Below are 14706 nucleotides of genomic sequence, written 5' to 3'. Positions count from 1 at the left end.
GAAGGAAGGAAGGAAGGAAGGAAGGAAGGAAGGAAGGAAGGAAGGAAGGAAGGAAGGAAGGAAGAATATAAAGGTGGAATAAAACTACTTTTGAAGCAATATTTATTTTTGTATTGGTGCTACAAATTTAGTAATTTCAGGTCTGGCTGCATTCAGTTTATCTTGACACTGTAATGTAATATTAGCAATATTAATGCTAATATTTGTAACTGATATTAGTGAATCCTTATTTTTAATACTGTGTGTGTTCTTTTCTCTTCATATCTGGTTACATAATCCTTCCTTGTCATAATATAAGAAATAAGATAAAGAATTCATGAAGGCATGGACACTCCAACTGTGTTTGCCCTTATGTATTTATTGTGTTTTCTAATGTATAGACATTGCTGAGAACACCTACATAGAAGTAACAAAGTCTACTATAATCACTACAAAATCCTGATTTATTTATTCAAGTCTTTGAAGTAAAGTATTTTCATCAACACTTTAACAAACCCCCCCCACGCCCCGCCATTCATTATCCAAAGTGATGGTCGAACTTCTCTGGTTTTTCACCACTTCTGACAATAAAATGTTTGAGCAACCCTTCCAAGGTGTAGAACTAAAAGTATATTTTGTTTCTGTATTTGTTTGTAGCTAAAAGAAAAACATTCAGAATGTACATACATAAATAAGAATACATGTATATGGACTGTCTGGACATTCAAAACGTACATACATAAATAAGAATACATGTATATGGACTGTCTGGCCTTGAGTTCCTTCTGCCTATTTTCTTGCATTCTGAAGTACACCAACCACCTTAAGGTTTGAAACTAGTTACAAAAGGAAACTCTCTGTTGCAGAAGCCTCAGTAGAGGCAGACCAGATAGAAACCAGCAGAAAACGTAGTGTCCTGTAACTGAATCCTAAAAAGGACTCCGGTGGAGTAGCAGACATTATCACTTTCATTTTAAGGAAGCTCGGCGTTCTCTGCCATTGTGTGCTACGTTTATACAAACATCTAGTGACACCTGATTCATACTGCAGAGCTGTTCCAGAGACATAGGAGCGATATCCACTTAGAAATGGGATTTAGTTTCATAGAGTTTGCATCAAATATGTTTTAATTATTGAAAATAGTTACTCTGCAGGCCAGCTAACTTTCAAACACAGAAACCTAAGTAACTTTGAGTCATGCTATCAAGTCAGAAATCAGAATGCAGGACACTTCAATATCTCCTGTTTACAGTGCAGTCTCAGTATATAAACTAGTAGAGGGCAGCCTTTTATTTTTGAGAATTTCATACATGAGTATTGTATCACATCATTTCTATTCTTCTGTCTCCCCATTCAACACTTGCACTCTACACCCTAACTCCTTCTCAAATGTATAACCTATTCCTCTTTAATTACACACACACACACACACACACACACACACACATGCATATGCATGCATGCTCACAAAACTTGCTGAGTCCATTTAGTGGTAATGCAGGTGTTTTAGGGCTGACCACTAGTGATCCATAACTTTTTCGAAAGTCTGCCCCTGGAGACGACTGTCTTCCTCTTCCGCAAGCAATTAATTACCTAAAGCTCTTCTTAGGAGTGGCATCCTTTGAGCTTCCCCTTTCCATGTGAACATGTCAATCAGAGGTGTCATTATGCAGGTCTAATTTAGGTGATTGTATTTTTTGAGGTTTCTTGAGTGTAGCTTCCCTGATATATATAGAAGACGGTCTCTGGCAACAGACATCCTGGTCCCCTGGGTCTTAGACTCTTTCTTCCCATTTTCCACAATAATCATACTTTACTACAGCGTAATATCTTTCAGTGGGTGCTACTAGCATACAGGGACAGTGGTTTCCTTTTGTTAGTAGTACTTTATATATTGTACGGGCCCCCAACCCTCTATCTATTAAGCACTTATAATGGTTTCCCCGACCCTAATTTATGATGTTCTAAGTATACTGGAACCACTAAACCTGAGAGCCACTGTTCCAATGAAAGACTCAAGAAACTAACAAGCTAGAAATACAGGAATTCATGTTATAAATATTTAATATTTACTCTTCTACTGTAACAAAAACGGAAACTTAAAGAAATTGACAAATCTCATGCTACAGATGTAGATGCTGAGACTTCCAATAGAGAATAACTTATTGATATATTTCACAATTAAAAAATGAAAGTCAAATGGGAACAACAGGAGCAATTGACTGAACCTGCTAAAATCATTTTGTATCAACTCAGCTGGGTTAGTTACTTCTACTGCGGCTGTGAAACACTCAAGCAAAACAACTTAAAGACAGGAATAATTTATTTGTGCTCAAAAATTGTCTCCTGGCTCCATGTGCTCAGACAGAATGTCATGTTACTGGGGCATAGGGTAGAAGCTATCTATTCTTTATCTCTTAGTGTGAAGGGAACAGGAAGAGAAAGGCAACAAAGGTCTAAGGGTAAGATATTCCCAAAGACCTGTTCCAAGCGATTTAATTCTTCCAGCTAAGTGCCACCTGACAAAGTTTCTAGAAAGTTCCCTAATAACCCCACCTACGAACCAGTGAAAACGAATACCTATGAGGGAAATTTTGTATTCAACCCATAACAAGTCTGAAAATTTGATCCCCTATGAATGAAGTAAAAATGATACAATACATATCATATAATGCCTGATCTAGCTGAATGTGTATCCATGCGCAGGACTTTTCTGGGGTACTATTAGCTTTTTTAAAAGCGACATTTCTTTAAGAAACAGATGCTACAATGAATGAAAGACTTTTTTAACCATGGTAAAGAAACATAACAAAGCCATAGGGAGAGGTGCAGTAAGTTTAGGGGGAGGAAAGCGGAGGAAAGCTGCTATTAGGTATGACAGCTGTCACAACAGCACACAGTAATCAATATCATCGAAGCAGTAAAGTAGTATTTGTGTTTAGTTCTTTCCAAGGAGTTAAAATAATGAGCTTCTTTTCTAAATTGGTAGTTTTTATGGTATTCTCAAAAAGAGTAAATACAAGTCAACATCTCAAAATGCACACCATATTTAAATTACTCAGAGTCACTGCTCTGAATAGCTTCATTTTAAGTTGCTTTCGTGGTCATTTCATTTATATCCTTTTATTCATTGTTCTGTGTGACTAAGTTATTCTTTTCCCTAATATCTAATACACTTGAACAATATTTCTATTACTTGGTTTTAATAAATCATTGTCAGCTAAACTTTTACTTTTTAATATCTGCATAAAACCTATGCCACTTTAGTTGTCATAGCATATAACAGAATCTGTATTTCTTGATATTATTTTTTCCATTATAGTAATATCATTTCTTTTGTGACTGTAAATAAGAATGCTATGCGCATATATAAAATTCCATTCACCTGGCACTCAGTGAAATGCCACCATTAGTGTCTAGTGTTTTCCAGAAAACACTATTCGAAAGCACTGCAATATAGAAAATGCTTTCTACGGGAGAACTTACACATAGAACTATTTGTGATCAGCAATGAATGTTCTGTGCAGTCACAAGAAGAACTTAAGGTCTTTCACTGTTCTTTGAAGTTTGACTGTACACCCTCTGTTCTCCTGGATACATGTCTTTCTTAATGTTGAAAGTATTTCAGCTGTGCCATTAGTCCACACCTAAGTTCAGAGATGCTTCCAAATTTAACCTATTTTTGGTAAAAAATTTTTTGTGTTGAAAACAGTCTATTAGTGACTACTTGTCTTCCTGAGTTGATGTTGGCTTATAGTTTGAGGAGATACAGTCCATCCTGGTTGAAGAAGGGGTGCAGCTGTAATGGTATAAGGGAGCTAATCACGTACTTCTGCATGGTAGACAGGAGCTGAGGTCACACTTCAGAATCTCGGGCCTCTCCCACAGTGATCCACATCTACAAGCAAAACTCCATCTTTAAAGTGTTCCACAATCATCTGAAACACCACTAACTAGCTTGTGACCTAGTAGTGTTCAGGGACACAAGCCTGTAACAGATATTTTATACTCATACCACAAGACAGAATAAAGTCTCTCCACAAATATGGGACTTGCTAAACCAGAGCATGGGAAGAATCCCCCTATCAGACACAACATAGACAATTCCTCACCCTAGTAGGTTTAAATGAGATAGATGCCCTCAGGGAATTGTGTCTCCTGTGATCAACTAGAATTTCACTTTAGATTTCCCATCTGGATTCCTAGAATTGTCCACTCAATAATAAATAATTTTTTCAGAGTGACTATATTGTCTTCAAGTCATTGAGTTACCAGTTTTTAATGTTTTTATTTTAGAGTTTGATTTTCCAACTCATATACAAAGGATAGCAATCTCTCAAATAGGGATTTTTTTTTTCGTTGTTGATTTTCAGTCCACAGTGGAGTTTGTCCTTGGTCAACTCTGTGACATCGCTTCTCATCTCTAGACCTCAGTTTGTTAGTTTGAGGAACACTGGTCCTTGATAAAAGTGCTTTTCAACATTAATACCCTTTTGCTCAGAGACTCATTATATAATTTGACCAATAATTTTCCAACACTTTACTGATGTTTTACTTCATAAAAAGATAAAGGAAAATGGTTCTACCTTTGCAAACTCTCAACATGTCCTGAAGAGAAATGTGTGAAGAATTAAGAACAGTGGTGTGTGTTTACTGTTTTATAGATATTTTAAATATGCATAAATATAAAAGGCTATGCTCATTTTAGCCATTGGTATTGATACTTCCAGAGCAAAGTACTGTGCTATTTAGGCACAAAATAGCTTTCAGATGTTATTGGGACAATTTTCTGTGTATTTCTCATTCATGTGGTTGTGGATGATATCAGAGTCTGACATCCATGTCTGTCTCATCATTTCATAGCCTGCCTCTTGGAACTAAATATAGATTTCACCTTGAGCTAAATGTAGTAGTGTATAACTTTAATACCAGTACTGGAGAGACAGAGGCAGGTGAGTATCTATGAGTTTGAGGCCAACCGGTTCAACATAGAACATCCCAGGCCAGCTGAGGTTGCATAGTAAGACTTTGTCTCAAAAGAGAAGAAAGAGGGAGGGAGAGAAGAAGGGAGGGAGAGAGTAGGGTGTGCAGAGAGGGATGGAGGGAGGAAAGAAGAGGAGGGAGAGATGAGGGGAAGAAAGGGAGAGGGGAGAGGGAGAGAGGAGGGAGAAAGAGGGAAGGATGGAGGGAGAGAGACAAGAAGAGAGGGGGAGAGGTAAAGAGGGAGAGAGGGGGGAAGAGGGAGAGGAAATTTTTATTATAGAACTCAACAGGGTAATATAACTAGCAAGAAGATCTTCTCAAGAATAATAGAATGATCTTACAAATCTATGGGGGAGAAAAAAAACTATATCCCAAATCCTTTAATTTCATAACTTTCTTGTGAAGTTTGTTATCATTATTGATTTGATGTTTAATTGAATGTAAAAGATCATTAACTTTTCTATGAGTAAGACTTTGATTGACGTCAATTTTTATCTTTTCTAGGATCCTTCCCGGCGATTGGGGTGGAAGCCTTCTGCCCCAGCTTCCTAAGGGCTGGGTTTTTAAATGGCATCCAGGCGCCACATCCAGTGACTGCAGGAGGCTCTCTGCCCCCCAGGATTCCTGCAGGTAGGTACCCCAAGTGGATATCTCTACCACCACATGAACCAATGGAGCTCTTCTCACAGTTGACAGAAAAATAATACAAAAATGAATACTTGTAAAAGATGTGGAGAAGAAATATAAATGACTCCTTGCAATGCAGCCCACACAACTGTAATATCTAGACAGAAAATTAATATTCATTCCCCTCTTTAAATAATAATCTGACCAAAATTATGAAATAAGAAAAAACATATGTAACACTCTGAACTGCAATCTCAGAATTTAGTAAACTTCTTTGTGGGTTATTCATGGCACCATTTGTTACAGATCCTTGCCTCCTGTCATTCAGGGAAGTCTAGAGCTGCTGTCCTGCAATTTATCCAAATGGTGCAGACATACTTTACACTTATGTGAATGCTGATTCCTGATGTCTTTAATCAAAAGTCTTGTGTATTTATTATAAGTAATAATATGGTACAAATTATGCTAATGTGGTAATGTATCCAAGAGAGCTGGCCTACTTGACAGGGTAATAGAATACTTGGCAAGACTGGAAATCTTAATTTTTCAAAAGTCCCAAGATGTGCATTTGTTTGCTTTTTCTTAACATCATGCCAACTACTCTTGCAATTATTCTGATACTTCCCTCTTGCCTTTTAGTTAGCTTTAATATATAAAAATCAACTAGCAGTAAATATGCTTTCATGTCCTGTACTTTAGTATTGTCCTTTAATGCTGTGGCTAGAGAATTTATGGCTGACAGTACTACTGATAAAAGTATAAACCAAAATGATCTAAGTTAAGATTAGGAATTTTAGCTCTGATGATACTCTGCTCCGTTTATCTCCTCAGAGACAGATAGGGAAGAATGGTGGGGAGAATTTCTACTTCTGTTGCCAAAGAGAAGGGGGAAATCTACATCAACTAAGCTCTCAGAACTAATTACTGGTGATATAGACAAATGACAGTCCTCACCTCAAACGGAAATAGTTTAATATGGAAACAACAAAGGGCAACTATGGTCCAGGACCACATACTTAGGATGCCCGAAATTCATGTTCCAGCAAAGTAAGTGATTTAGTGGAGGCTTTTCTAAAGATTTATTTATTTTTATTTTATATGTATGAGTGTTTTCTCTGCATATTTGTCTATGCACCATGAGTGCCTGCTAGCCACAGAGACCAAAGAGGTCGTCTGGAACTGGAGTTACAGAGGGTTGTGAGTGCCATGTGGGTGCTGAGAATTGAACCCAGGTCCTCTGCAAAAGCAGCAAGTACTTTGAACCTATAAGCAATCTCTCCAGCCCTTTATGAACTTTTATAGTAACAAAACAAAGAAAGCTATAAATAAAGATACTTTTTTAAGGCATCGCAGCATAGACAAGCTGTTACACCAAAGTAGAGGGACTACTGCAAACCTCACATGTTATCTGACAGTGTTCTTAGCTTTTAGGTTGGTAAAAGGTCTGTTTTGCATCCCAGAAGGATTTTCCATAGTGCAAGAATATTGCTCACACAGTGTGAACAATAAAGAATTACTGGGTAAGATAACTCAAGCTATTTGGTTTAGGCCTACAACATTCCAACTTCCCTAGTGTTGCAACGAGTCAACCAGCTCTGTAAAACATTCAGTGTATATGCAATTTCTTTCTGGAAAATTAATTTACACTATAATTTTTAAATATAGCTCCAGTGTATATAATTAATATCTCACTGATTAGAACTGTGTAGATACACCCAATTTGTACTTTAGTAGTTTAATCCTTAATATTAGTCCAGAAGACCTGATACTCTGTTTGGACTCTGTGGGCAGCAGGCCCTCGTGGTACATTGAATTTAGATAAATCTGGCAGAGATGATATTATGAAATTTAACAGTGATTTGAATTATTCAGCAATACTAGCAAAAAATTGAAATAGCCCTTATCATTTAGCTACTGGGAATGACAGAAGGAAGATGGTATTTCCACGGCACAAACACAAAATACTCCCTTCCAGAGAAGGATCAGAGAGAGCGTCCCCAACACTCTATTCTTCTAGGCTTTAAGCCAAATTTGCCTCCAGCTTTCATAGGAGAAAAAAGCTCTATTCAGTTTTCATGACTTACATACAAATCAGGTGAAACAAAATTACTACATAAAACATTTATGAATCTCAACTTGTTCCTGTTCCTCCTATCTGAAATTAACTCAGCTCGCTCTTCCTGACATAAAACCCTCTCATAAGTGATCCCTGTACATTTTCTCGCCTAACAGCAAGGGCTGCCATATTTTCAAAGGTAATTTGTATTTTTCTCTCATTCAACCCTAGTTAATTTCCCAAGAATTTCCTTTATAATCTTGTCTTAAGAGAAGTAATGCAGTAATCACACAAAGTTCTTATTGTTTCCTACTTTTAATACAGTGAAATATCCCTTTGTTGTGTAATGCTGCAGGGATGGTCCTTCAGGGTTAGGATGTTAAACCAAGGACAGGAAGTGTGTTGCCTCCCCATCGCTACCTGGACACTCTTAGAACCAGCTGAAGGGCGATACCCGCTGGGCGTCTGCTAATTGATTATATGCCACAGAACTTGGCAGTCCCTCAAGATATTTCCTGTGTCATTGATGTATTAGCAAATCTGTTCTAGTGCAGATGTTAATTTGGTTCCTGTTAATCAAATTTAAATGAGATACGCAAGTATGTTTTGTAGAGTAGCAATGATCTTTGTTTCCCATCACAGCCTTCTATGCAGCATCAGTATCTCCACAGTATTTTCACAGCATTTCCTTCTAACCAGTAACTTCTGTCTTAGAACAACCACCGGATCATGAGAGAGAAAACAGACACGCTTGTCAGTATTTGTGTAACAGCAGTCAATCATTTGTGAATTTCTTGTTTCTAGAAAGGTCATTTTGAAAGGGTTGTTTCTCTGAGTCTAGGATAGAGAGAGACACTAGGATGTGTTGTCTAATAACATGGAGGAGCAAGGAGGACCTTTAAATAGGTAAATTCAGACAAAAATAAGCATGGAAAATCTCCCTACTATTTCCTCGGTGGTTAATCTTAGAAACCGATGTTACTCCAGACGAAGATCTCCGTTTGCCTGCCTGTGCCATGAACATGACTCATCTGCTCATTTGCCTTTGAGAGTCTTCATCGTGTCTTAGGTTCAGGGGAGGTGGCCGATTGGGTTAGAGTCTTTCTTTGCTTACCTGTGTAGGACCCCCAAAAGGGAAGCCCCCTCATGTCGCGGATATCGGGAATCCCTGAAGAACGCTAGAGACACTTCTTGTTGCAAAAGCATGAGTCTCACGCAGGAGACAGAGGAAGTCGACCCAGAATCTCAGAAGCAAGGGGTTTTTATGGGGTGAGGGTCAGGGGGATGGGGAGAATTGGCGCGACTACAGGTGATTGGCTCATTTAAACATAGCAGTGAGATTACAACACAGCAGAATAGTACATGCAGGCTGGGGCGTCCTAAATTCCAGAAACCTGAGGCTTATCAGGGGTAGAAGGACTTTTGGTTAATTTGTGACTCTGAGTAAGCTAGGGGAGATGCCTTTCTGCCAGATGGTTTATGAGTCAGTCTTGATAGCTTGGGCTGGTCCCTGCATTCCTTTCTTTTATCTTTATGGTCTGTTAGCCCTAGTGGCCGAGCGGGCCCCATCACACCTGGACTTGCCTGGACTTGTTTTTCATAGTGTTTAGCCCCAAGTCTCTTTAAAACTTTTTAAAGTTTCCAACCTTAAACCTTGAATTTTTATAATTTTCCTTTCACCTGGAACTGAATAACAGTATAAATCTGAGCACTCGGTGACTCAAACACAAGATATTCAGTTTTTTGGGAATATAGCTAATGAATACTGTTTAATATCACTTGTTTATTTTTTCAGAAAGAGATTTTAATCACTCTTAAATTCAAAGATCCAAACCATTCTACATCTGTATTCTTGCCCTTTGGCTGGTTACAATAGAAAGTGGGTTCACGTCCCAGCTTTGTGTGTGTCACTAACATTTCTTAGTTACCTTGGTTTGTTGTTGTTGTTGTTTGTTTGTTTGTTTTGTTTTTTGTTTTGGGGTTGTTTTGTTTTTGTTTTGTTTTGGTCTTTATGTTATTTTGTCTTTTCCGCCCCGCCCACCCCCCAGCTGAGAACCAAACCCAGGACCTTGCACTTTCTGGGCAAGCACTCTACCTCTGAGCTAAGTCCCCAACCTGTCACTCACATTTCAACTGTACTGTTTTTCACAGCAAAGGCCTCACATTCCTGAGTAAATATAAAAATGGCTCCACAGCCCACTTAATAAATGTCAAGATCTTCCTTTCTCTATTTTGTGCGAAACACTATCCAATACAGAGTTAGGGAAAGTATTGTATGCAGTGTTATCCAATCTAAAAGAACTGCTTAGAAACATATACTTTAGGTGTTCAAATTAGACCAGGAGTTATGTGTGAAGCCACAGGAAGTCTTGAGCCTGGTGGTGATGATGCTTTTAGCTCTGGGCACATACAAAGGTTGCAGAAAAGCAATAGCAGGGACGATTATGACTAGGTGGCAGCTTTGAAGGGAGTAAAGAATATGTTAAGGAAATTTCACATGAACTCACTGCACCATGGGAAATCAACAGTGGGAAAGTATACATTAAATTTTAAACATGATTAAAGAGCGGTTCAGAAAAAAAATCAAATTAAACCATTTGGTTTCTTCATATTTTCAGGCAAGCTAAAAGACTGCAGGAAATGGGGTTGGGACACAGACTTTGGCCTGAAACATTTCAAACCCAGTCACTTACAGCAAACCAACTTCTACTGGAAATAGCTCTCCCAATGGTGGTGATAATTAAAGTAATTTTCCAAAGAATATGTAAAAGTTGCCTTATTAACGTATCATATACTTCATATAAATATGCCTGATACAATATACTTTATAAGTAGGAGCTTTTCAGGATGAAAATCTGTTATTCATCTGCTGAATATTTTGCAGATTGCCAATTACCCAGGATGAATTACAGATGAGAGTGTCCATGTTCCTGTTTAAGTCAAGAGCTGAAGGGAACTGTAAAAGATGAAAAGTGTGAGGGCAAGCTCCAAATATTCTCAAATGTTGTTCAGTTAAAAAAAAAAAAAAAGATAGGTCTTCCTCCGTAGTCCTAACTTCCGGTTTCTCCTTGCCTTGTTGGTAGCATGACTTCATCCCCTCCCCACCCTCCCACCTCAGTTTCTACTGCCTGTGTTACTCTTTCTAAAGATCTCTCTTGCTATAAAGTTTTGGCAGTTTCAGGCTTCAGCAAAAGGTGGCATCTAAGAAGAGAAGCCAAGTTGCAGACTCAGGCAGGTCTAGGCAGGTGCCCTGGATTACTGCAGCTTCTGGGAAGAGAAGCCTTGAAGGGCAGGGTCAGAGGTGGAGTAACTGTATCCCCAGCCATCAAAACAAAAGGAAGATAGCATCTGTGACTGCAGTGCTAATCTATTAAAGGGAAGCGCCCCCTTTATGTGTTTGCAACATTGTAGGGCTAGGTTCCAGGAGGTTTTTGTTTAAGCACCCACTTAGGACACCGTTTACAGCCAATGCAAAAGCCAGATCAAAATCTAGATCTTACTTTTGTCAGCTTACTTCAAAGTCAGTGGGCTTAAGAGTCGGTGCTTGCTCTGGTTGTTGGAATTAACTAAGGAAGTACCCCAAAAGTAGGGAAACGATGAAAAATCAGGCCTAAAATATTATTTGGAATTTTTTAGGAGTAAAAAGAGGAACATACACTAAGTTGAAGGGGCCATTAAAAACCTGAAGATATTTGGCTTGAGAAACATTAATGCCGTTTATGAACTGAAGGAATCCTATGGGCAAGTCACCCAATAGAGTGGGACTGTGGCTCTTTATTTGTGGCATAAAGTGAGACTGGTCTTTTGTAACAGAACACCTGAATGCCTGGTAGTTCTTTAGCCTCACCTCCATGCCCAACCCTGAAAAATAAAGGAAAATTAATGGCTACACAGTAGGATCTCTTCCCCCAAAAGATGGATACATGTTCATGTGTGCCAACACTGGTAAGTTTCAGGGTTGGGAGTGTCTCCAGGTAGCAGGCAGCTCAAAAAGGAAGCACTTGGCTCCGCAGAACTAGATATCTGCTTTCACATTCTGCTCAGTGTTAGAGCTGAGTGTGACCGCCATTATATAGACTGATAGTACATTAAAACGGGGGGAAAAGCGACTGCACAGTACATTTGATAGCAAACTCTTGAACACGCTTTGAGTTTTTTCTTGTCTGCCAGAGAGACATGGAAAAATCTTAAAAGAGCCTTTAAATAATCTCTCATCCACTTATGTGTGTCTATTCACAGTCTTTAAAAAGCTTTACCCTTTGAACTTAGCTAAGCCTTCTTATTAACATAAAAGCTTCTTTTTATTTGACTATCACTAGAATAAGTTTGCATCTTAAAAATATAAATCTTACGTAGCTATTTAAAATCACTAAAAAGAAAAAAAAAATACCCAGCACCTAGAGAGCTTGTTTATCATTATAGATTATGCCATTTATTTTTGGTTCTATTTTAAAAACATGGTCAATTCTTGTCAAAGAACTCATTTTCTTCTTACAAAGAATTCTAAGCAGCCTCACTCCACTACTAATTTAGCTGTGTCTCCATGTGAATCAGCATTTAATCTTGTCATTGACTAGGGTTGCTTTGTAAGTTATTTTCTCCCTAATTAGAAACACCAAAGGAACCAGTCAGCTCCTGTACCTCTTTTCCTTCCCTTCAGAATGCTGGTTCCCTCAGGGTAGAATGCATGCCCTGGTGGGCAGCTGGGCCACTTAAAAACATGAGTAAGAGGGAGACCAGCGCTGAAATGAATATGTCTCCATTTGGCGCCCATTCTTCTGCTTTGTAGGGCAAAGCACAGTGGGTGGTAGCCGCACACTGACCCAGGGGGCTCTCCTCGGTTCTCTTCACAGAGGGCTTCTGGGGCGTGTTCTTACCTAAACTGAACTCTGAGAAGGAAAACTTAAACATCTTGTAAAAGTTGCAGTGGGGATTTGGCTATAAATAGGACCTCTCTGCAGGTGGGCAGAGAGTAGTCGGTGATCTAATTATGTGTGATGCATTTAGCGATTGTTTTCTCATTATAATTAAAAGTTCATCAGAAATAACCTGTGTTGATGGTATTATAGGCAGGGATCTGAGTCTGTAGGGCACCTGCCGGGGTGTCTCAGGGAACTTGTTGAAATAATTCTGGTTCTTAGGTCCAAGGGCAATGAACTGGACAAGAAGCTTGTAGCTAGAAATAAAGACGGATTTTGTTAAAAGGGAATATATTATCCAGGACAAGTGTGATCTAGCAAGCTGAGTGAAGAGAGCGTGTGCTGAAAGCTCTATGCAGGAACTATGTGACCCTTTGTGGATCATCCACAGAGCATCCTAAACACAGTAAAAGCACACAATTAAAACGGAGGCCATGGAACTAAACAGAGAGCTCGAAGAAGGGAAGATGTTAGGAATAGCCAAGAATATTGTTAATGTTCACAATCCTTAACCATCGCGGAACCAGCAAACTTAATCTACCTTAAAATTTTATCTAGATTTTATGACAAAGAATATAAAGCAAATGACAACAAATGACGATGTTGGGGGCACAAGAGCAAGGAACACTTATTGACTATTGGTGAGCATACAAACTGGCACTGCCACCATGGAAATCAATGTAGAGATTTCTCAAAAAGCTAACGACTACCCCAGGATATAGCAGCAGCCCTTTGGGGACTATCTCTAGAGATACTTTGCCATCTATGTTCATCTCTATTCAATGTACAATAGCCAGGAGGAGCAAATAACCTATATAACTACCAACTCATGAATGGATAATGAAATATGGTTCAGATACACAAGGAAATAGTATTCAGCTGTAAAGACAAGTGAAATTATGAGACTCATGGGTAAACGGATGAAGAGATTTGTTTTATCTTAAATTTCCTGGAGACTTTTTTTTCTGATGGGAGTGATACAGAAAACTGGATAACTATATAACATATCACTTATATAAGTGAAAGACAGTTTGGAAGTCAGAATTACAACATGCTATCACCAGTGGGTAACAGAGAGCTTTCTGCTAGCCTTTTAGGGACTCTTAAAAGACTTCAGAATGTAACGGCGCCTCCACTGCCTTCCCCAGAGGAGCTGAAAAAATATATATATTTTCACATTACCACTCTTAAAAGCTTCCATTTATGTCCCCTTGCAAGTGAAATTACAAGTGTGAAATTTCATTTGCTTAAGTCCCCTATGAGAATGTGAGGAAAATTACTTTTAAAAATCAATGTACAGTGGAGTCTTGAGACGATTATCATAAACTGGTGCTTGAGATATGAGTGGAAAAAAAAATCTCAAGCTTTTCTAGTTGTTTTTCTTATCATTTACCTGCTGGTCAAAAATAACTTGTCTATAAAAATCTTTGGTAGCCACAGAACCACACCATCTGTAATTTCTTTTCCTAATCTTTCTATAGGAAGGCATAAAGGCTTAGGGTGATATTTTATACTTTCCAGATGACTAATAAAGACTCTAGTGTTATTTCAAAGTTCATCAAAATGGACAAGTGTTTGGTCTCTGAAAGTTGTTAAGGTCTGGCTTTGCATCAATAAGCTCATTTGTTAAACCAATCTAATAATTGCATTCACTACAGAAATGCTATAAGAATGAAATTATTTAAAGTAAATTATTGTCCGTAGGACATTGCCCAACACATTAATAAACATACAAATGTTATTTAGTATGTTTATTATGATTAAATTAGGATTTACGTGTAGTATGTATTTATAAATTATTTCCCCCCAAAAAATATTTTTACCTAAATTAGGCCCAGGGATATGGTCCAGCGAGTAAGCTGTGTTGCTTGCAAGGGTGAGGAAGCACAGTTTAGATCCCTAAAATCCATGTTAAATGCTCAGAGGTTAAGAGCATTTGATGTTCTTGATTGGTATTCAGTTCCCAGCACAGATATTGAGTGGTTTGAAAGTTCTCTGAACTGTAGGTTCAGGCTGTTTGATGCCCTCCTCTGCTTTCTGAAGGCACCAGCATAAATGTACACATACACTCACATACACACACACACACACACACACACACACACACTCACACACACACACACACACACTCACACACACACA

The 14706-nt window shown here is 38.4% G+C and overlaps 1 protein-coding gene across 3 annotated transcripts in view; it reads left to right on the top strand.

The window, feature by feature from the left end:
• Positions 1-14706, top strand: part of Epha6 (EPH receptor A6) — an 858253-nt gene that overhangs the window by 673367 nt on the left and 170180 nt on the right. For all 3 annotated transcript variants that reach the window (XM_021209922.2, XM_029544433.1, XM_021209921.2), the window contains one exon: positions 5467-5592. In XM_021209922.2, the coding sequence (XP_021065581.1) occupies positions 5467-5592 (126 nt within the window). The remainder of the gene's footprint in view (positions 1-5466; positions 5593-14706) is intronic.

The sequence above is a fragment of the Mus pahari genome, chromosome 12 (genome assembly GCF_900095145.1).
Source record: "Mus pahari chromosome 12, PAHARI_EIJ_v1.1, whole genome shotgun sequence".
In the NCBI taxonomy this organism is placed as follows: Eukaryota; Metazoa; Chordata; class Mammalia; order Rodentia; family Muridae; genus Mus; species Mus pahari.
Note: the sequence above shows the minus strand (reverse complement) of the source record. Positions and strands in the feature narration are given on the sequence as shown.